General features: G+C 42.3%; 1 protein-coding gene across 2 annotated transcripts in view; it reads left to right on the forward strand.

Moving 5' to 3' along the window:
* Positions 1-24277, forward strand: part of gry (trafficking protein particle complex subunit 11 gry) — a 286176-nt gene that overhangs the window by 91931 nt on the left and 169968 nt on the right. For both annotated transcript variants that reach the window (XM_068344871.1, XM_068344872.1), the window contains exons 4-6: positions 10167-10336; positions 10679-10864; positions 18175-18348. In XM_068344871.1, the coding sequence (XP_068200972.1) occupies positions 10167-10336; positions 10679-10864; positions 18175-18348 (530 nt within the window). The remainder of the gene's footprint in view (positions 1-10166; positions 10337-10678; positions 10865-18174; positions 18349-24277) is intronic.

Genomic DNA, 24277 nt, shown 5'->3' on the forward strand with positions numbered 1-24277 from the left:
GCATACGTCCTCTGTTGATATACGATATCCTAAAGGGAAACCTTTAGGGTACTGACGCCAGAAGTAAGAATTCTGTGAAACCTTTAGTTTAATTCTCTGGGAATATCTACTGCAGTCATATATACCCTCAGGAAGCTACTGAAGGAACCTTCCATCAGGAGGTCATGGCCATCTCACCCAAAAATAGATTTTTCGCTTCGCTCAAAATCCGTTTTGTAATAGCCACATGGTGAAGTCCATATATATTTGTGGATGTCCTTGTGCTGGAAAAGAGTACCCCCAATGACAAGGTTGTTTGTTGAACAGAAACTTATGAAATGTTCTCCATTTTCATTTGCTACTTTGCCAAGACCCTCATCACCCATCACATTCTTTATACAGTTCCTTGATTATTCCTTCCAACTTTAGCATTGAAATCATCAATTACAATTTTCATATCTCCCTTGGATCTCATCTATTACACTTTTTAGTTCTTCATAGTATTGTATTCAGCTTTCCTTTCTTCAGGGGAATCATTTGTTGGTGCATAGCTGTGACCAAGTTGTGGAATGATCTTCCCAATCGGGTAGTTGAATCAGTAGAACTTTAAAAGTTCACACTTGCAGCAATGTTTTTATGTTGAACAGGCTGAGATAAGTGTTTTTATAGTTTATATATGGTATATCTGTTTTGATATTGTTATTTTTTTTCAAATATTTGATTGATTGTTATTATATCCTTATTTCCTTTCCTCACTGGGCTGTTTTTCCCTGTTGGAGCCCTTTGGCTTATAGCATCTTGCTTTCCCAAATGTGGTTGTAGCTTATTTAAGAATAATAATAATAATAATAATAATAATAATAATAATAATAATAATAAAGGGATTTTGACGAAGGAAAAATCTTTTTCTGGGCTCAATCTGTGTCGCTCCGTGAAATGCTCCTTATAGCACCATTTCTAAAGTATAAATACTGCTAAATATACCAGAGAAAAAAGTTGCGTGGAATGCCGGGAATATACCCAGCTCGCTCACCTTTATAGGGTGTCGTTATAATAACTGGGGCGTGTTAAAACCACTTTCTGAGGTCCCCCACCAATTAGTCTTCTTCCTCAACATCCCCTGTTACTAGGAGGTGCCGTTCTCTACGGCTTTTGCCCCCCTCACCACTACCACTACCCATGCTTCTCCCATCATTCCTCCTTAGCACCAGCGAAGGTTCAGACGTGTTTTTTTTTGTGTTTTTGATGTCAGACGTTTTGGAGATCCCTGCTCCCAAGTTGAGTATTATATTTGTCTGTTTGGGATTTCTAGGTAGCGACACACGTTAATTTGATAACCTTGTTGGTTTTTATCTCAGCCGCTTTGTTGACGTTCCCTTACGGGTGTGTACGCGGCCATTTGGTGTCGCTTCCTCGTGATCTCGTTGTTTAGTCTGACTTTCAATTAGTTCCTCATACTAATTGTAATCTCATTTATGTGTTTTGGACATCTAATTCACTGTTTTGGCATGATTTTGTCTTTTATTTAGGCTATTTGGACATTGTTAGTTAGGCTACCTGGCCGCGCAGTGTGCGGCTTCGGTCGGTAGCCTTTCATGCGAGAATTCATGGTTTTTTTAGCTTTTTACGGGGAATCGGCATGCGTTTTGTTTAATTTTAGATTTGCCTGACCAGGTCGGTATTTTACCCGATTTTGGAGGGCTAGTTTATGTTTAGAATGGTATAGTTTCCTCTCCAAGTCGGCAACTACCTGATTTTGGAAGGTTTAGCTGTTATTTCCTTTTACGCCGTGTTCCTTTTCCCCTAATTTACTCAGTGATGTCGATTTAGCCTATTTAATTGAATTTCGTTGTATTTTATTGTATTTATTTGTGTTTCTCGTCTGCCATTATATGTTGTTTTTGTTTGCGTGCTTCGCGGGAAGCCACATGCTTACCGCCTCATCAGGTCTTTCCTTTGTGTTTTGGAGGGTAGAACCACCCCCTCCGATCACAGTGGTCACCTGATTTTGAGCCAGTCTCCCCCCCCCCTTGGTTTCTTCTCCCCCTTTACGCCTTTCGCCACTCCCTACATAGGGAATAATAATAGTAATATAATACAGTACTCATATTGCACTGCTTTGATTTAAACTTTGCAAGTAACAATACTATTTATGGCTTTCCACTCAGTAAATGCCTTTTCTGTTCCTGGTGTCATCATTCCTACCCCTCCTCTTCCAATACTACCTGTCCATCCTGAATAGATATTTATATTGCCTTGGTCTAAGGTTTTCTTACCAATCCCCTTACGTGTTTCACTTAGGGCCAAGATATTCAAACTGTATTTCATAAATTCACTCTCAACTTGCTGTAATTTCCCAATCAGATTCATGTTTCTAACATTCCAATTACCAATTTTCAATTTTTCTTTAGTATTTATAAACCAGGAGATTCTTAGCACCCCGCTACACCCAGGACTGGGGGAGCCATTCTGTCATTTTCTCCTTCCATAGACTGACTAAATCCGTAGAGGACTCATTGGATAGATTCATCAAAAGATAGCTAGTCCCTTGTGATGAGCAGTGCCTATCCAACTAAGGCAAATGACCCCTGGTGGTCCATACTAATTCCAGTAAGATCAACCGCCCAGGCATCAGGGTTAGAATGCTAAGAGACAGTTTTGTCTATCGCCTTAAACCTAATCCATCACCTTGCTGCCAGTGACTTCATTGAGATTTAGGGGGCATTTCCTCCACACCCAAAGTTCTCATTACTCTACCAGGTTGCTCATCAGCTTATATAACCGTTGGCAAACATGGATTGCTAAGATATACTGCCTAGCAAGCTTGTAGTTAGGAAAGTACAAATTATCTCCCAATTTGACATATCTCTTAAGGTACCTGAGATTCCTCACCTGTATGGGCTTTTTTAACTCTTCAATATTGCAATGATTACTTGGTATGCTGGAATGTCCCTGTCTTCACCACTTAGAAATTATTCCCTTTAAATGCCAGTATAAGGTAGTTTTTATCTCCTTTGTGGGTTGAGTACAGTAGTTGTAAATGAAGGTATTTTTACTGGCAATTGTATTTTCTAGTTCATTCAAGAAGTTGTTTGCTATAAGGTGAAGTCTTTTATCATAATTTTTAACTATTTTTACTGCAATTTCATCAGTACAGTAATCTTTTTTGGTAGATGTGGAGTAATGTATTCATATTTAGGTTTGTTCCATAACTGGAATACAAACCACGCTATTTAATAGGGGTATTACTTTCTGCGTAGCTAAAATGAAGAGCCATTAAAATTTAACGAGGGTTAACTACCCATACCGCTAGTTAGTGGCGGTAGGGGAGGGTAGCTTGCTACCGCCCCCCCTCACACACCTGTGATTAAGCTCACTTTTGCTTTCGCCTAGGATGGTGAACGGACGTTGCTGCTCTTCATCCTTTCCATATATTGGCAGCCATTAATCTATCTTTTTGCTTTTTCTTTTCTCTAGTGTGTTTTGTGAAGTTGACCTCTGTGACCACGTGCACCTGCCCTGGACTCTCCGGCTGCCCTTGTGGAACGTTTATGTTGGCGGTGGAGACAGATCCTCACACCCTTTGTCCTATATGCAGAGGTCAATGGTGTGATAGTGTAAATAAGTGTAATGAGTGTAGGGAGTGGTCTTCCTCCCAGTGGGAGAGGTTTGGGCGATGGCGGAAGAAGAAGTCCAAGCGGGATATTCCTTTTTCGAAGGTTCGTTCGAAGGGAGGAAAACCCAAGGCCTCTTCTTTCGTCTCCCGACCCTCCTCCAAAGCTCCTAGTCATTCGGCCTCTTACGAGAGACCGTCGAGTAGTAGCGTAGACCAAGTTAATGTTAGCTAACCCCGGTCCTCGAGAGATGGTGTTGCTTCCCCTAGCAAAGTGGCCCTACCTCCCCCCCCCCCCCCCCCCCCCCGGTGAGGCCTTGTCACTAACCCCTTTGTTGCAGATTTGGTCTTCCTTGGGGCTCATGGGTCCGCCCTCCAAGGAAGCTTTGCTGCAGTTCATCCGAATGGGTGCTTCTATTCAGCATTCATCGTCGCCGTCAGAGGTAGATCCTCTGGCCCTCGTCGACGTTATAGTGTCAGAGGTGTCACACTTGATGTCATCTGACTCCTCTGCCCCTCCAGACTCTCCAGCGGTTGCTGCCGAATTAGTTTATTCCATTCTTGAACATCCTTCGAGGGGGAAACTAAGTCCAAAGTCTGTCTCTCCTGCGAGTGTTTCTCTCCCTCGGGGAAGTTCACTCTTAGAGAATCCTCTTCGAAGGACTGCTGCGGCGCATGGTCAGCTTGCTGATCCAACAGCCCCCAGAGGGCGCTTTTGTCAGAAAGCTCGCCCTTCACTTCGCCTTAGATGTCCCTTCACCATCGGTGAAGAGGTGTCTCTTTGGTTCGTCTGCTTCGTCGTCGCAGCTTTCCCCTGCAGAGGAGCCTCTGCTGCAGTCATCTGACCTTCGAGCTTCGACCGTCATTGCTCCTGCTACTAGTCCTGTGACTTCGGTCGTGGACCTCTCTGTGGATCGTTCGCGATCCCCATCGGTGGATGCTTACCCTTACAAAGGGCACGTCCCAGCTCCTGACCATCCACCCTTCAGACCTGCCGACCTTTCATCACCGTTCCTGTCCCCGGTAAAGCCTCTTGAAGCTCTACCAAAGTGCGCGGCTGCGCGTAATCGCCCTGCAGCTCGCCAACCTACAGGACATCAGCGCTCACCAGCAGCTCGACATGTTCAGCCTGCGTGTCAGCGCTCTACAGCGCTTCGGCACGTCCATTCACCTGCTCACCCTCATAGATGGTAGGAACATCATACGCCTACGCGCCAACACTCCTGCACGCCCTGCACCCATGTTCGCCTGCGCACCCTGCGCTCCCATGCCCAGGTTCGCCCACGCGCCAGCACCCTCTTGCGTGCCCATGATCTCCTGCGCGTCAGCGCTCTCCTGCTCATCAGCAATCTCTTACAAGCCCACGATCTCCTACACACCAGCGCTTTCCTGCTCGCCAACACTCACCTACCCGCCAGTGCTTTCCTGCTCGCCAATTTTCTCCTGCGCACTAGCACGCTCCCGCGTGCCAGCACTCACCTGCATGTCAACAAGTTCCTGCGCGCCAGCACTCACCGACGCTCCATCACTCTCCTGCGCGCACATGCCATCACATGCATACGCGCATGCAACCAACATGCGCAATCCAGTGCTCACCTACGCGCCAGCGCTCTGCTAAACATCAGCGCTCTCCTGTGTGCCAGATTTCTCCCGCATGCACGCGCTAACACGTGCCCGCATGCACGCGCCAACACTCGTCAGTGCGCCAGCTCTCGCCCGCACGCTACCACTCGCCCGCGCGCTACCACTTTCCCGCGCGCCACCACTCAACCACGCGCCACCACTCAACCACGCGCCACCACTCAACCACGCGCCACCACTCAACCACGCGCCACCACTCAACCACGCGCCACCACTCAACCACGCGCCACCACTCGCCTGCGCGCCAATACTCTCCTGCGTGCCCACGCGCGCGCCAATATTCTCCTGCGCACGCACATCAACAGGCACGGGCGCAGGAACTACACCCGGCAAGGTCACCATTCCCCTCCCCTCAAAAGCATTCCAGCATGCCCTGCGGGAGAAGGGAAACAGGCACCAGCAGAGGGGTTCAGGATTCCCAAACTACCTTCTAAGGTGGACCCACCTATTACGGTGATTCCTCGTTGGGAACCTTTGGTCTCCTTCCCTTCAGGAGATCTGTCTGACAGTGCACAGTCACTCAACAGCCTTGGTTCAGTGCCCTAGTCAGAGCTGTAACACAAGCATTCAAGCCTGTCCTGTCCGGCCACTCGTCAGAGCAGCCTATAGCTCTGGACGCACGACACAGAACCATGGCTTCCTCTACCCCTTTGAAGAGGAAAAGAGGAGTTTCCGACGCGGTCACTTCCCCGAGGGTGAAGCTGACTTCGTGCAGACCATCAAGGCTAGTCCCTCCACTATCTCCCCAGGGATACTCTCCCTTCCTATCTGATGAAGACCAGCCTTCACCAAGGGAATCGCATTAGGAGAGGCACTCCTCCATTCCACCGTTGAAGGAAACCTCCCTTCACACGGAGAGTTCCCCTCAGTCAGAGATCAGGAAGGACGCAACACTCAGGCCTACGATGTTGGAGCCTTACCTCCTTCCTCGGGAGAAGTCCAAAGACTCCAAGACTCTGCCAAAGTCTTCCACCAGGACTACAAGAACGGAGACAGCTAGCCACGAGAGGAATGTCCGCAACTCACCCCAAGAAGAGCTCTTGGGGACAGGAGACTTCACTGCAAATCCAACATCAGGAGGAGAGCAACAAGAGTCAGAACATGCATTCTGGCAGGTTCTGACTCTAATGAGGGTTCTCAATGGGTTATCCGACCCAGAGATACTCCCTCGAGAGGGCAAGGACATGGTCTTAGACTGCGTTTTTGGCACTCAGAAACCCTCAAAGACCAGTGTAACCCTACCCTGGTCTCAGGGGTTGAAGAGTACCAGGGATAAGATCACCCAACAGCTCTCCTACTTTGCCTCCTCCAACTGTGCCGGCTCTACGAACAAGCTCCTCCCACCTCCTCGTGTACAGCAGAGGAGGTACTTTGAGATCCTGGAGGAGCCCAGTTCAGCTCTTCCACTTCACCACTCTCTGGAAGAGCTAACCAGGGGAATCCCTCTTGAGAGACTCTCTAGCCGGCAGGTCACGTTCTCAGTGGCCGAAGTCCTTAGCCAGGTAAAGGTCACTAAGTATGCGATGCAAGCTACTTCATGGCTGGACATCTGGTTAGGGACCTCGGGAATCCTGGTACAATCTTAGGATTTCTCCAAGGAGCGTACCAGGAAGGCAATGGAGACCTTTCTCTACTCAGGCACTCGCACGATCGAGTTTTTTGCCCACCAAGTTTCGAACTTGTGGGCAAACACCACCGTGTCTGAGAAGTTCCACCAACAGGTCCCCAGCGTCGAGATTAATAGGCTCAGACATTCCTCCCTAGAGGAATGTCCTTTGAGCCTAAGGACGTGGAACTTGCTGCTGAGAGGTGGAGGAAGTCTCATCGAGCCTCCCTCCTCCATAGGGCTTTGACATCCAAGCCCTATAAACCTCCAGCACCTCAGCAGTCCCGTCCAACCAAGACCATGGTGACGAAACCAGCAGCGAAGACAACAGTGTCTAATAAGCCCTTTCCTGTCAAGGACAGGAAAGGCAAAAAGTCCTCCAGGGGAGGAAAGAATCCTAGAGGGAGCGGCCAGGGCCGCAAATGCTAGGATAGGCTCTCCCCCTGCGTCTCCACCGATGGGGGAATGCCTACAAAGTTGTTCAGACAGGTGGAAGCAACTCGGGGCCAATTCCTGGACAATCTCCATGATTCGTCTAGGATAACATCTCTCCCTCCCCTGACCAGGAATCCAGTGTCAATAGACACTTCGGGCAGAAGTCCAGGCCCTGTTGAAGAAGGGCGCTCTCCAAGAGGTCCTCGACGGGTCCCAAGGCTTCTTCAGTTGACTCTTTCTTGTAAGAAAGGCATCTGGAGGCTGGAGACCAGTCATCGACCTCTCAGCCCTGAACAAGTTTGTCAAACAAACTTCATTCAGCATGGAGACAGCAGGCACGGTCAGACCAGCGGTAAGATCTCAGGACTTCATGTGTACTCTGGACCTAAAGGACGCGTACTTCCAGATCCCAGTCCATCCGTCTTCAAGGAAGTACTTAAGATTCAGCCTAGACAACAGAAAGTACCAGTACAAGGTGCTGTGCTTCGGTCTTTCCACAGCACCTCAAGTTATCACCAGAGTGTTTGCCCTAGTTTCATATTGGGCACACAGGATTGGCATCCGTCTCCTCCGTTATCTGGACGACTGGCTAATCCTAGCAGACTCGGTGTTAACCCTTCTACAACACCGAGACAAACATCTGAGGTTTTGCCAAGATCTGGGGATCATGGTAAATCTCGAGAAGTCATCCCTGCTTCCTACACAGAGACTGGTATACCTAGGCATGATTATAGTCACCAATTTCCACAAAGCCTTCCCATCAGACGACAGGATAACTAGGCTGAGAAAGGTCGGAAGACCTTTTCTCAGATGAGAAGAACTTCCAGCCCAAACGTGGCTATGTCTCCTCGGTCACCTTTCATCGCTGGGCCGTCTAGTTCCCAATGGTCGCCTCAGGATGAGATCCCTCCAGTGGAGACTCAAGTCCCGGTGGAATCAAGGTTACGATTCCCCGGACATGCAGATCCCCATGGGATCAGCGGAACTGACGGACTTCCAGTGGTGGGTGGCAGACGAGAACCTACGAAAGGGAGTGGATCTTCTCGTCCTCCCCCCGGATTTGATACTGTTCTCAGACACTTCAAAAATAGGGTGGGGGGCCCACATGCTGCACCACATCACCTCAGGCCTCTGGTCAGAGTCAGAAGAGTACCTCCACATAAATCTCCTAGAGAGGAAGGCCGTCTTTCTGGCCCTTCAACAGTTCCAACAGTTCCTGGCGGGCCAATCAGTGGTGGTGATGAGCGACAACACCACAGTAGTGGCTTACATCAACAAGCAAGGAGGTACTTTTTCGCAGCTTCTATCCCATCTAGCAGTAGAGATACTGAGATGGGCTGAAATCCACTCAATACCACTATCGGCACGCTTCATTCCGGGCAAAAGGAATGTGCTCGCCGACAACCTGAGCAGAGCATCTCAGATAGGGAGTACCGAGTGGTCTTTGAATCATCTAGTAGCCAACAAAGTCCTGACTTTGTGGGGGTCTCCGACTGTGGACCTCTTCGCAACAGCCCTGAACTTCAGGCTCTCGCTGTATTGTTCCCCAGTCCCAGACCCTAAAGCTCTCTGGCAAGATGCATTCCAACAACGGTGGGACAACATCGACCTTTACGCCTTTCCCCCGTTCTGTCTGATGAGGAGGGTACTCAACAAGGCCAGAACATCGGTCAATCTTTTAATGACCCTCATAGGTCTGCTGTGGCATCATGCAGAATGGTTTCTGGACCTCCTGCAGCTCCTAACGAAGCCCCCAAGAGAACTCCCTCCACGACACAATATACTCAAACAACCACACGCCAACATATTCTACAAAGCTGTAGCTTCGCTATGACTTCACGCCTGTAGACTATCCGGCATCTCCTCTCTCAGAGAGGATTATCGCAATAAGTTGCGACTAGGATGTCTGGATACTTGCTTAAGTCATTAGCAGCAGTCTACCAGGCAAAGTGGAAAGTCTTCTGTGGTTGGTGTCGTGGAAGGGGTATCTCTCCTCTTGATGCCACTATTCCAGTAATAGCGGAATTCCTCGTGTATTTGCGTGAGGAAATGCGCCTTTCAGTCTCGGCAGTAAAAGGCCATCGTTCAGCCTTAAGCCCCACCTCTAGACTGAAAGGAATGGACATTTCTTCATCACTAGAACTTTCCTTACTCATACGAAGTTATGAACTTACCTGTCCTCAGTCAGAAGTGAGACCTCCCCCATGGAACTTGGTTCGAGTTCTCAGGTCTCTTAAGAGACCTGGTATGGGTAGTTAACCCTCGCCAAATTTTAATGGCTCGTCATTTCAGCCACGCCGAAAGTAATACCCCTATTAAATAGCTAAGGTTTGTATAGTTAGGAAAAATACAAAATATCTACGAATTTGTCTTATTTTGAGAAATATTTTAGAGAAGTTTTATTTAATTGATTTTAATATTCATAAGCAGTGTAGTTTTTTTTTTGTCAGTGACCATCACTTCTGTAACGGTAATCTGTTGAATGTGATTTTATGCTGTTGGTGCCATTCCATTTTGCCCTTTATTGTAGGGTTGTCACTACAGTATTATGTCTCCTCCTTGACATCTGATGGGATACCAGGTATTTAAAGGAATGTTGTCATTTGGGAAGTTAGTATTTTGGAATTGGGGACAAAATTATTTCAGTTCTTAAGAGAATCAATTGCGTTTATGGGAAAAAATAGTCGTGGGTGTAAGCTAGTACTGTAAGTGGTGTGCTAATTTGGGAGAAAGTTCTCAGTACTGTGATCTTTGTATTATTTTCTTATTTGTAATTCTTTCTTTTATAATCTAAAAAATTTTTTTAGTTGCTGAAAAGCCTGAAGTACACTCAGTGTTTTATATTATTGAACTTTTCATTGTTTACCTTTTTACAATTGTATTTGTTTTCAGAGGCAATCTTATGAATGGTACACACCAAAGGGCATAATAAAATCTAATTGGATTTCTAAATACCTTTACAAAGTTCCATCCCTGGTTGTATTGTTTTATGATTTGGACTGGAATGATACTAATTGGACCGAGAAGAAAAATGAACTGGCCACAAAAGTTGAAACTACAAAGTAAGTAGGCTATTAATAAGTAGTTATTTGTAAATGTAACATTATGATTATTGATCATAAAGTTTGATTTAAAAGTACTCAAATGTTACAACAGCAATTACTTTGTGGTATTCTTGCACTTTTTCTTATTTTTTTTAAGTATGGAATGTTGATGCAGTATATGTTAATTAGCTGTTTCTATGCTCTGTAGCCTGGATATTATTACATAGTTGAAATAATTCATCTTTTGAATAGAGACTAAGTTTAAATTAAACTAGAAATGAAGGGATTTGAGGAAATCCTTTACCATTTAAATGTTACAGTGCTCTTGCATGTTCATGAATATTGTTTTTTATGATTCAGAACAGTCTTGGGTGAACGCAACATTCGAGTAGCCCTAGTACTTATTCAGAGTGGAATCAGTGTCCCTGGAGAAGACACTGGTGCAGCTGAGAAAGCTGCCACGCTTTGTACAGCTTGTGATCTGCCAGCAAAGCATCTATTTGTATTACCTCATTCAGATGCTCATCTTCTTGGATATACTGTTCGGTAAAGTTTATACTACTGTACATATTTTAATTATATTTTTTAATGTTATTCTCTGACTTTCTAGATTAAATAGCAGTACTCTATTCTGCTTAAATTTTTATAGTCTCTAGTTATTGTTTGAACTATAGATTACTGTATTTATATTTGTTTAGTTTTTATGTGCAACTCACTATTTTCCATTGAATTTTATTTTGTCTATTATATTTTCTTTAATATAATTTTTTGGAGACTCATTATTGTTTTGATTTTTTATTTCATTGAGCATACATAGTGTGACATATTGTATTTTCCTCATCCCAAATTTTCTTTTTAAACATTTAAACTTACCCGCTGGTTATATAACAATAGCTTTATTCTTCTGTCCGGCAGAAATAAAAAACTCGTGGCAATCGCATAGATATCCCAGGTGTACGCTAGCGCCACCACGGTAGCTAGGCCGAACTATTCCATCCAGCACCAGATTTTCTTCTGCCGCCATTCTGGCAACATAGAAGGAATTCACTCGTGATTAACCTGGATTTTAGCAGTATATTGGTGATGTACTCTTATATACGGGGTTTGGGCATTCGCTTATTTGGTTTTGTTTGTTATTTGATTGCTATGTTATAGCTTAAAAGGTAGGATTAGAAATTTATCATCCTATTTTAAACTAACGAAAGCATTATGGCGGTAGGTAAACACCCCGCCTCATCGATGACGTCATAGTCATATGACGTAAGCTTCAGTATGACTTGCATTTTCTTTCTTTTTCTACAAAGAATGATAAGTTAATACTTTCTTACAAAGTATTTAGTTATATAAAATGAAAGGATTATGTTATTTTAAGAAAATTTTTGTCCTTTTGATATGCCTTCTTTGGATAATCTTCGATCTGTTTTAAAGATTATCTAGCGTTCAGTTTATTTATGCTACGCAGTCCTCAGTCTATCTTTACAGTATTACTCTTTGTATCGATATTTATGAAAAGTACATTTTGTTTAAAAACTAAAGTTTTTAAGTTGTATTAGATAAAAGGAATATGTTATTTTGCAATTATATTGACCCTTTTAGTATTTTTTCTTTAGCTAATCTGTTTACAAAGATTAAACAAAATTAGCGTTCAGTTAATTTTTATACGACGTAGTATTCATGACAATCGATATAGTCTCACGATTCTTTGTATCGTTGTTTACTTGTTCGTTTTTGGAATACTAAATTTTTTCGTATAATATTTATAAATGTCTAAATTTTTTCGTATAATATTTATAAATGTTCCAATTGTTAAATGTGACTATTCGTCTTTTGTTGGAACCCCGTAAGTAATAAGGGTTGGTTTAAATATATAGATATATTTTTTATTCCTATATCTATTCATTTAATATTTTATATAAAATATTTTGTTACATTTTATATAGGATTCAGTGACTATTGCATTCTCATTCAAGCCCTTAACAGAATAGTAAGATCTCCCTCTACGGGCGTGTCTACTTTTGGTTTTATGCCAAAGAGTTTAAAAAATGCAAATTTTTAGTGCTAAATTAGTGCAGTGAATTTTATTCAATACAGTGGAGGGTGCTTCTGTTCGGACCTGTCGTTTTCCTTGCCTTAGACCTCTTTCAAGCTCCCGGACCTATGAGAGAAGTAAAGTCGATCGGCAAAAGGAAGCGAGAGGCATTAGCCTGGCGCCGAACGTCTTGTAAGACCTGAACAGATGTTCCCTCGAGCGTTCCTGTTGACGATTCCCAGAACGCTCGCTCTCGCCGTAGGTGAGGCAAGGTAAAAGGGTTTTCTAACATTAAGCGACCAAGCGGGAGCGTCTTCCTTTCAGGCGCTCGACAAGCGCCAGGCAGCTGAACGTGATGGCGCGCACCAGGCGGCTGAGCTTGATGGCGCGTGCCAAGCAGCTGAGCATGATGGCGCTCGCCAGGTGACTGAGCGTGACGCCTCGCACCAAGCTAAGCGTGACAACAACAGAGCGTTAGTCATTGAGTGTTCAGCAAGGCTAGCTACTAACGCTGCTGTAAGAGTTTGACTCAATGTTTGTAACATAGTGTAACTTCTTGGTTTCTCTTGTTCGATGATCTACCGTTCTAGACGCGATCGGCATAGTTCCGAGCGTCTGAATCGCAAGCGTTTTTTAATCGCAAGCGTTATTGTTCTGAAAGTCACGTGGCGCCGAGCAACAAGAGCTGGCATGGCATCAAGCTTCACGCAGTTGAACTTGAAGTTGAGTGTCAAGCAGTTAATCATGACTCCGAACGCCAAGCAGTTGCGTGTCGTCGAGCATCAAGTAATTGAACATGACGTCGCTTGTCAAGCATATCTCCAAGCGTCTAGATCGCGAGCGTCTGAATCGTGAATAGTATTGTTCCGAGAGTCACGTGACGCTGAACGCCAAGCAGTTGCTTGGCGTCTGGCTTCCAACAGTAGGACTTGATGTCTACATGACCATGAGCGTCTAGCGTTGGAACATTGTTACAGCAAGCGCTATACAGTATTAAGAAATAAATATTAACTAGAAAGATATTTTGTTCTCAGATAGAAAGATATTTTGTTCTCAAACCAAGGCCTGTTTGAACTAATTCTTGGTGTCTGTGGGAGAGCGAGAATTAAACCTCTAAAGCATTGAGGTCAGAATTCAGGACCTTAAGGAGTTGACTCCTAGGAAACAAGACATCTCTACCTAGGTTAGAGACTTGTAGGAGGAAGGGAGTGACTTTCAGAAAGTCATGAGATTTTTTTCTGAAGAGTTTCCATTTTATTTTGTACCTGCTGCTTCTCGTCCCGCCTTCAGAGTTTTTCGCTAAGGAAAACGTTGAAGGAGTCTCTGTTTATTATTTTTATTATTATTACTAGCCAAGCTACAACCCTAGTTGGAAAAGCAAGATGCTATAAGCCCAAGGGCTCCAATAGGGGAAGATGGCTCAGTGAGGAAAGGAAATAAGGAAATAAATAAATGATGAGAATAAATTAACAATAAATCATTCTGAGAAAAGTAACAACATAAAAAAGACATTGCTGATAGGGCAGTGCAATAGCGCATCCTCAATGCAGCATAAAAAACCTAACTGCAGATGTTGGTGCAGCAACACGTTCAGCTGCAATGGCAGGAAGTGCATTAGGGCTTTTGTGAGAGAAGGCAGTGTCCCTTTTTTGCTGTGTACGTCCTGTCAGGATGTCAGAAGTTGGCAAAGCTTTAGTTTCAGACTGATACGGATCTTGTTCCTGAGTCTGGTGTTACGGTACAGGCACCTCCGCTTCCTCCAGACTGGTTTCCGTTTGCTGAAATGCGGAGCGTTATGTAAGCGATGAGGAAGGCGAGTTCGCGTTCGAAGTTTTCTACACCGGTGTCACCTAATGTTGATCCTAATTGGACTATGCTACTATCATGAAGCAGCGGCTCTCATCTTTTATGCAGACTTATCAGCCTGCTGTTAGCAAAGCGATGGTTCGTCATGATTCTTATCAGGACGCATTGTCGCACAGGCGGCCTACCAGCAACCTAAATGTTGAACAGCGTGATAAGGCTTCTATATCCCATTGAGTGTCTGCTTCTCTTGATACCAGACATCAAACGGCCGAGCGTGTCATCGAGCATTTACCTTCCAAGCGCGGCGACGATCGCTAGGCAGCTAAGGGTGGCATTGGGTGTCAAGCTGAACGTGACGTTGGGCGTCAAGCTGAACGTGACGTTGGGCGTCAAGCTGAACGTGACGTTGGGCGTCAAGCTGAACGTGACGTTGGGCGTCAAGCTGAACGTGACGTCGAGCAACAAGCTTGTGACGTTGAACGTCAAACAAACCGTGACGTCCAACGTCAGTCTCATACTGTTCGAGCTACGTCCAAAGGACAAAAGTTCTCTATGGAGACTCAGAGGACTATGCTTGCAGCAGTAAAGAAGGTCCACTGGATGATCTCTTTAGATCTCCAGGATGCTTACTTCTACTTCCCCATCCATCCGAACTTCAAGCTTCCAGAAGGTTCGTGTATAGGAGGAAGTTGTCCAGTTTTGAGTTCTTTGTTTCGGGCTAAGCACCACCCCTCAAATAGAGGGTGCGTCTGTGAGGACATATCGTTGTTTCTTATCCTTAGACCTCTTCCAAGGAATGTCGATTTGAAACTTTTTCTAGCTCCCTTTTCCCGGAGAGAAGAAATATTGAATAATAAAGGAAACGAGAGGCTTTAGCTCCCGAGCAGTCGCCTACTCGAGCATACCTTTTGACGCCTCACAGGTCTCTCACCTTCATCATAGGAAATGTGAGGTGAAAGTTTTTTTTTTTTTTTTCCGTCTTCAGATGACTCAGCTCCCAGACGAGGCTGGCATCAATTTCCAAACTTCTAAAGAGGAAGATAGACACGGTCAATCAGCGTCTTTTCTTGACACCGCAAGCTTCTGGTTGTAGTCTTTCGAACAGTTCTGAGCGTTTTTTCTTTCTACCGAAGAAAAACTCTCCTACCAAACATCCTTTTAGGATGTCAGCAGCTGTCAAATAATGTCCAACTCTCTCAGTTGCAGGACAGTTGTCTGAGCCTAGCATGGCTTCAGTTCATGCTCCTCCTCCACCATCAAACTGATTATCGACCTCTGGACGCTCTGCGTGTTTTTAAACGGTGTAGAAAGAGAGCTTGTGGTAGACATGACGTCTCCTGTACCACAACAGTTTGACCCTATTTTTATTACACTACTAGATTTGCAATAGAAGCTGTCTTTGCTCATGCTAGTTTGTCGGCCTGCATACAACAAGAGAGTAGCAGACCTGGATCTTGAGTGTCAGGTAACTTCACGCCTGGACACTAAGCGTAGTGAGCCTACTTGTCGAGATGTTGTTGATGACGAACGTCTTTATAACTCCCTAGCAAGGAGTCAAGCAAACAGACGTGACGTCGTACGTCCACCTAACAGGACGTCGAGCTTCCAGTGGAACAGGACGTCCTGTAAGACGTGACGTCGAGCGTCTATCAAGACGCTACGTTAATCATCAAGCACAGTGCGACCCCGAGCGTCAAGCAGCTCGTGACATGGTCTTGTACACATTCCCACCATTCAAAGTGCTTTACAAGATGTTACAAAAATTCATGTCTCACGAGGGAACCAAGTTGACTTTAGTAGCTCTCTTCTGGCCGTCAAGAGGTTGGTTCACAGAGGTTCTGGAATGGATGGTGGACATTCCAAGAAGCCTGCCTTTGAGAATAGATCTTCTTGAACAACCCCACTTGGCAAGAAACTATCTAAACTCCAAGCTCTACGTCTGACTGCCTTCAGTCTATCGAATAACTCCGTAGATCTGGAGGGTTTTCGAAGGAGACAGCTAAGGCTATCGCTAGTACAAGAAGAACTTTTACCATTAAGGTTTTACAGTCTAAGTGGGAGGTTTTAAAGAGTGGTGTAGAGCTAAATCAGTTTCTTCATTCAGTACCTCTGTAACACAAATTGTCAATTTCTTCTTAAACCTTAGAAGAAAGCACATTTTTTCCTCCTCGACCATCAAGGGGTACAGGAGTATGCTGGCAGCTGTCTTCGGACACAGGAATTTAGATCTCTCAAATAATAAAGACCTTCAAGATCTTCTCAGATCTTTTGAGACTTCTAAGAAGCGTCGATAAGATTCACCAGCCTGGAATTTAGATATTGTTTTTAAGAATTCCTCATGAGTGACAGATTCGAGCCTTTACACTCGGCTTCTTTTAAAGATCTGACCTTGAAGACTCTTTTCTTAGTAGGTCTGGCAACAGCTAAGAGAGTCGGTGAAGTTCACGCTTTTAGCAAGAATATTGGCTTCAGAAATGGAAAAGCCATATGCTCCTTGCAACTTGGATTCCTGGCCAAAAACGAACGTCCTTCTCATCCAAGGCCTAAATCTTTTGAGATTACTATTCTCTCTGATATGGTGAGTGAAGAGTGGAAGAAAGTTCTTTTCCTGTTAGAGCACTGAAGTTTCTTCTGAACAGGACTAAAGATTTAAAAGGCAATTCAGAGGCTCTTTGATGCGCAGTCAAGAAGCCTGCGCTACTTATGTCTAAAAACGCCCTATCATTTTTATAAGACTTTTAATTAGAGAGGCTCACTCACACTGTGGTGAGGCAGACCTTAAGCGGCCTAAAGTAAAGACTCATGAAGTTAGAGCTGTGGCAACTTCTGTAGCTTTTAAACGAAACCGTTCTCTGCAAATCATCATGGATACAACCTTTTGGAGGAGTAAACCTGTATTCGCTCGCATTACTTATAACGTATCGAGACGCTTTGTGAGGACTGCTACACTTTGGGAACATTCGTAGCAACGAGTGCAGTGGTAGGTGAAGGATCTACCACTATGTTTCCCCTAATCCCTAGTACCCTTGTTCTTCTCTTGGAACTTTTATATATTCTTATGATTGTTCGTGAAGATTGGTCTACAATCTTCCGCAATCTTTGATTTAGTCAGGTGGTCATTTTGTTCCTTGAGAGTGCCCGGAGCAAGATTATTAGTTGAGGTCCTATCAACATAGAGGTTATTACCCATTTGACAGCTCCTAGAGATCTTCAGCCCCCTGAGTGGACCGCTGGATCTTATAAGGATAGCAGACATAATGAGGCAGAGAATCATTGAAGTCAGCTTCCTTAACAGGTACGAACCCTTAAGCTTGTTTTTATTTAACACTTAAGTGAAATTCCAACAATGTTGCTGTCTCTGACCAAGGGTGTCAATCAGCTATTGTTATATAACCAGCAGGTAAGTTTAAATGTTTAAAAATGATATTTTCATAATAAAATAAATTTTTTAACATACTTACCCGCTGGTTATATAACTTATAATCCCACCCTGCTCCCCTCTAGAGACCTATGGGCATGGAAAATCTGGTGCTGGATGGAATAGTTCGGCCTAGCTACCGTGGTGGCGCTAGTGTACACCTGGCATATCTATGCGATTGCCACGAGTTTTGAATTTCTGCCGGACAGAAGAATAAAGCTATTGTTATATAACCAGCGGGTAAGTATGTTCAAAAATTTATTTTATTATGAAAATATAATTTTTCAAATTGGTTGAATGATAAGATAAGGAAATTGTTTTATGAAAATAGTATCAATAGACTGGAATACTACTTAGGTTAAGAAAGATCGTAGAATGGATTTTCAAGTGAGTCATTTTATGCAATATTTTATTCAAGTTTTGAATGCTTGTGATGTAAATAGAATGATTTGAAATTATGTATAATTTCCTTCTGAAATGTTTTGACATATGCTTGCTTAAATAGCTATTAAACATGTAAAGAAATCTTTAAAATTTGAAGATTTGGTATGTGTGCCTTGATTTAATTAACATTTAATTTTACATGTATTCATCTTTTATCAGACTGGAGAATGCTTTAAGTGAGATAGGATGGTCATTTTACCAAGGAGAAATCAAGTGTGTTCGTGGCCATCGTGATTTTCTTAATAAGACCAATCACTCTCTTCTCTTTGTCCGACATCAATTCAAACTTGGTTTTCTTAATGAACTTCGTAATGATGCCCAGACAGCCATCAAGTAAGTCTTTAGTTTTTTGTTGTAAAAGGTTTAAACATTTATATTTTGAATTTTAGGTATATTTGTTTTGTTTAGTTGCATAATAATCCTCCTGCGTACAAATTTCGAACTTATTGACTTCTGCCAATACAAATATATGCAAAAGTAATATTTATGAAATTTAAGGTACATGATAAATGAATGAAAAATTATGTCTGATTTTCAAATCGTGTGGCTAATCGGTAGCTTAGCTTGCCATTGTGTGACATTAACACATTTCTTGATATCTGCATAAGTCACTAGTCCGTTCTCTTAAGCAAGTGGTTGTGAATGTATTCAGTAATAAGCACTTATTCCTTTATATAGAAATTGTAAAGTCTTACACTATTGTTAATCAAGGTGTCTTATAATATATCCAAAAATAGTTTACAGTATTCATATGCACATATAAACTTCTGAGTCATTTATATGCTGTTACTTCTTATCATGTTTTCTACGACTGGTCAATAAAAAATTTGGTTGATTGCACCATACTTTGTTGCTGGGTAACCACAGTGCATGCACAAGGAGCAAGAGGATACTCGCTCACAGCGTCTCCTCACGACACTGCTGGTTGCGAAGGGAAGAAATTTTGCTTTCACTTCCTCTCTATGATCGAGCCTTTTGCATTCATCTCGCCTACCCTTTTATTGTTTAGTTCTCTTGATTTGTGTTTTTTCTTAATTGTGACTATTCATTATCTGTGAGTTATGAGTGAGTGTTTCTCTAGTAAATCTTGGTATTTACTTTCTTGCTCAGAATGGGATAGCAACTCTTGTGGCATCCTTAGGAGCTGGGCAGACATAGACACACATCCTTTTTGTCCCTCTTGCCTAGACAAGAGGTATTCAAGGGAATCACCATGTAAGTTCTGTAGGGAGTGGACTTCCTCCCAATGGAAGAGATGTTTTTCTCATCGCAGGAAACTTAAGATTTTTTCTTTACTGCATCTCCTCCCAACAGGAGTTGGAGACGAATCTCTTTCTATGAAACAAGAACCTTCCATTAGTTTTCCATATCGTGATTTCCCTGAAACTTTATCTACAATAGGCAAAGCACATAATGTCCATAATAGTGTCGTCTATGCACAGCGAGACCTTGAGCTGGCACTTGTTAAAGATTTTTGTCTTGAGCCAGGTCCCAGCACATCGACCATGATTATGGAAAATAAAGAGGCTTGTTCAAAAAGATGTTTATGTTGGAGGGACTCTAGAGTTGAGACAGTTTTCCCCCTGAGCCATGAGGCAACTGTGTTGGAAGAGGAAAGTTTGCAGTCACCAACACGTTCTCACGAACTAGATTTGCCTTATAACTATGGGGGACCTAAGCTTAGGTCTCCTCTACAGATTCCTAAGAAATCTTTAGAGGCTTATGATGAGGGTGGTTGGACCGTATCAGCTGCGTCCACACCCCAAAGCTTCTCAAATACTCATTCCTTTTAACTTACCCTCTCCTTCCTTACCTACTAGAGTAGGGAAGTCGAGTAGGATAATCACGTAAACTACTACTTCTGTATTCAGTTAAGATCATCTTTCAGCCAAAGCTGTATGCGCCGCCATCTCAGCGTATGATGATGTCACCACATGCGCCAACTTTTTTGCATGTGAAGAATTTTCTTCACGCACAAGACAAGCTTACAACTCATCCAGGTTATACCCTGCAATGACAGGTCATATGCTAGTTTAATGCGGGAGAAGTTTTTTCCGTAACACACCAAGGTTGAGACATCCTCTTAAAAAGTCCAGGTGGTGGCCCAAATAGTAGCCCTATGAATATGAATGATAAGCATAGAATGATCTGGTCAGGGGATTCCCCTTCACGAGCCTTGAGAGGTAATAAAGGGCAGGAAACTTCTTACCTTACATCTCGAACGGAACTCCATTTTGACTTGAAAGTCAACCTTACTAAGAAGCATATACGAGTCCCGCACCGAAGACAACGCAGAGACCTCCCAGCATAAAAATCTTTTGTATGTAAGAAACTGATTCTGGGAAAGGAGTCCCATGTTTCAGCCTCGCATGTAGAGCTGGGAAAAAGTTTCCCTAGGCCTCTCTCTGCATCCTTATCTCACCTCAATGTGTTTACAGCTAGAGAAAGGAAGGACATTTAAGATGAAATAGGTAATTCTCATAACCTTGACAACATTACTATTGTCACCCCTAAAGGGGGATCCTGATGTGAATGTTGGTACCAACCCAACAGAGGTAAACCCCTAGTGGAAACTTTGCGTTGGTTTCAGAGACATCTTACGTTACGAGGATCAGGAGCCTCATCCATCACCTAGAGAATATGTCAGAATCTCCCCTAGAGAAACCTGTCACTGAGGAAAACCAAGAAACAGAATTCAGACGTAAGCACAGAATCCTGAACTCAAAGGCAGACTAGAACTCTCGAGATAAACTAAAGTGACTCTAAAGCTATTTAACTGGCAGGATTCAACCTCTGAGAATTCTCTCCAAGCTAACAGGTCCCCAGGGTTACCACCTCTGGCCATGTCTGAGCGGAGAAATTTATTTGCAAGGATCTGACTCCCATTTTTCCTTCAGCTTTGCTTTTACTACTAGCTAAGTAAAACAAGCCTACTTACATGGTCCTTTTTATCTGGAAACCCAATTCAGAAAATACTATATTTTCTGGGGTTATCTTACTGTCATTTTGACAATAAGGACCAGATTTTGGTGATATTCAATTGAACTTTTTTACGATCTTGCCTCTCAAGAAGTCCATGGATGAATAGAGTGCTCTGGTCTCTCTGCCCAAGGATACTATGTATTCTCCTATGTTAGGGCCCTCAGATCAGAAGTGAAGTTCTTCATCCTGAACATGACCACTCTTTTGGTTAAGACCTAACACAAAAACTCACTATCTTCAAGGGAAGCATCGCCAGGCACCTCCCCTCTCGATCACATGGCTTCAGTGGAATTGCCACCTTTCCTGTTTCTGGTTCAGTGAACAAATCCAGACTCCGGTTGGAAAGAATCAAAGGTGAACACTTTCACGATATAGCCTTTCAAGGAATACTAATATTACTGGTAAAGTACTGAAAGGAAATCACTCAATTTGCCAGCTCGCCTTCTGCCAGAAATATGACGTCACCAGACATACAGTTTTTCTTTTCTTGAATTTATGGTAAATACTGCTACTCATAACTGATACAGACCATGGAAATACTTGGTATTCTTACTCGATGTTTCGATGAGGGGAATAATAAGATTGCTCTATAATGAATCAATAGGAAATCACTCGCTTTGCCACTCGCCTTCCGGCAGAAATATAACGTCATTTGACGTGTGCGCTGTGAACTCGACAAAGAATGACTTGTGAAATATGTAAAACCATTTTCTGTTTTTGCAAGAAAAATACCAACTTACCCAGCAAATGTATTTTGTATTTATAATGTAAAAGTAAATATTTGTCCTATTAGTGTACAGAAGGTCCTCAACTTACAAAGTTATTTGGTTGTAAGAAACTGTTTGTAAGTTGAATTTTATTAAATTTTGGCTTAGGGTAGACCTAACCTGGTTTACATGCCTATAATTTCTTGCTACAAAAGTCAACGAATAGTCCCGTTTCATATGAAATAATATCAGGTTATTGCAAATGTTTTGCTTACTGTATTTAATTATATAATATTTTATTACAATATTTCTTTATCTTATTACAATGTATGAACATTTGAGAAGACTATCTGAGATTTGTGATTTCAGTTAGATTTGTGTTTGTAAGTTGAGGACCTTCTTTACTTACCTTAGATAAATGTCAATCGAATATCAGAGATGAAATAGAGATAAGGGAACTACACTATATATGAATATCAATCTACTATCAGAGATGAAACAAAGAAAGGAAACTCGTGTAAAATATGATATTTTTCCTAGTTGTAGTGTCAAATTTATTCTTTATAGTACTCATAATAACAGATATAGACCCAGGAAATACTATGTATTGTTACTCAATAGTTTGATTAAGGGGATCGTCCGCCAAGTCCGCCATTTTTTTTTTCTAATGATCCAAATTACACAATTTCTATATATGTTTTAGACATATATAATACCTTCATCATATAAAAATTTCAAGTCATTTGATCAAAAACTTTTGTATTTATTAGCAAAAATCATGATTTAAAAAAGAATTTAGGTACATTTTTCCCGACTACTATAATACCAATTGTATTGAAACTTATACCATAAAAACTACTTTATCAACCGAACAATTCTGTCAGACAGAATTTTGATTTTCCTTTCTGTTTTTTTTTTAATGATTTTTTATTTTTTCCCTCGTCTAGACGGAAAATAATCGTGAAAAAAAATGTAAAAAGAAAATCAAAATTTTGTCTGACAGAATTGTGGGATTTTTATTCTTCTTTTCAACGATATCTTTCTCTCTAATATTGAACAACAAATAAGTGAGAAAAATGTACCTAAGTGTGAATAAGTATGTTTTTGAGTTATGAGCTCCCAAAGATTTGCAGCAAACTTTCGCTTCTTTTCTAAAAGAAATCAAGATAATATTAATATGATAACTTTTATTGTTTATTCCTACATAAATACACCCTAAACGAGGTATTTGAACCCTCAGTGTTCTATTCCTATGTTATGAGTTGCCAGTTGCCTGTGTTTTAGTTAGCAGCTTTCAGCTTTGTACTCTTATTCATGCTTCCCTCTTTCTTGGTTCTTTTTTCTTGTTCTCCACTTACTTTTTGTTCTTTCTATCACCTTATGTAACATTGGCATTGCTATAAAAATCCAGAGGATGTTGTGAAAGCACAATCAACATACGAACGTCAAGTAAATAAACACATGCATTATAATTTCTACATGTCTTTGGAAACTTTGCTGATGTTTTCGTAGCTGGTAGTTTTCATTCACCTACCCTCTACCAATGCCTTTCATTTCTGCCAGAAGTACGAGATTTCGAAACAGAGAGAGAGAGAGAGAGAGAGAGAGAGAGAGAGAGAGAGAGAGAGAGAGAGAGTGTGAGTGTGTGTGTGTGTGTTGAACATTGTTATTATAGTATTTGTATAAATGGCAGTTTTAAATAATTCGATAGAGAAAGAGAGAGAGAATTATAGTATTTGTATAAATGGCAGTGGTAAATAATTCGAGAGAGAGAGAGAGAGAGAGAGAGAGAACTACGCATCTGTCAAACAGTCATACAGACGACGTCATCATTTAAAGACCGCTATATCTTCATTGTTTGGAAAAATTATTGACTATTTGTTCTTTCTATAACCTTAGGTAACATTGGCCTTGCTATAAAGTTCCTGAGGACGTTGTGGAAACACAATGTACATAAGAACTTCAAGTAAACAAACGCATGCATTATAACATCTATGCATCTTTGGAAACTTTGGCTTCTGTTATCGTAGGAGTAGGTTTCGTTCAACTACACTCTACCAATGCCTTCCATTTCTGCCAGACGTACGATGGCTTGAAACATAAGTGAAAAATCGCTATAGATATGCAAAATTAACACACAAAGACGATTTTGTCAAACTCAGTCATGCAGACGACACAGTAAGGATGACGTCATCATTTAAAAACCGCTATATCTTCGTTATTTGTAAAAATAATTGGTTAGAACTTCTGGGGAGCATGTACGACATGTTTACGCATACATAGAAGCAATAAAACGATTTTTGATTTCTGAAAGTTGTTATGTCAATACCCCATGGCGGACGGTCCCCTTAAGGGAATACAGTACGGTCCTGACTCTATGCGTGTTTGAATTGTGCGATTCCCCATTTATGCGGTTGCTAGTTTTCAAAAATATATTTTCTGTATCTGCGAGCCAAGCACAACAAAACATAATGAATCTATTGTCTTCCCAAGTATATTGGTAGCCCTAAGTACGGGCCCTGGTAATAAATGTAACCAAACTATATTTACCCTTCATTTTATTAACATAATTT

This window comes from Palaemon carinicauda, chromosome 21 (assembly GCF_036898095.1).
Source record: "Palaemon carinicauda isolate YSFRI2023 chromosome 21, ASM3689809v2, whole genome shotgun sequence".
In the NCBI taxonomy this organism is placed as follows: Eukaryota; Metazoa; Arthropoda; class Malacostraca; order Decapoda; family Palaemonidae; genus Palaemon; species Palaemon carinicauda.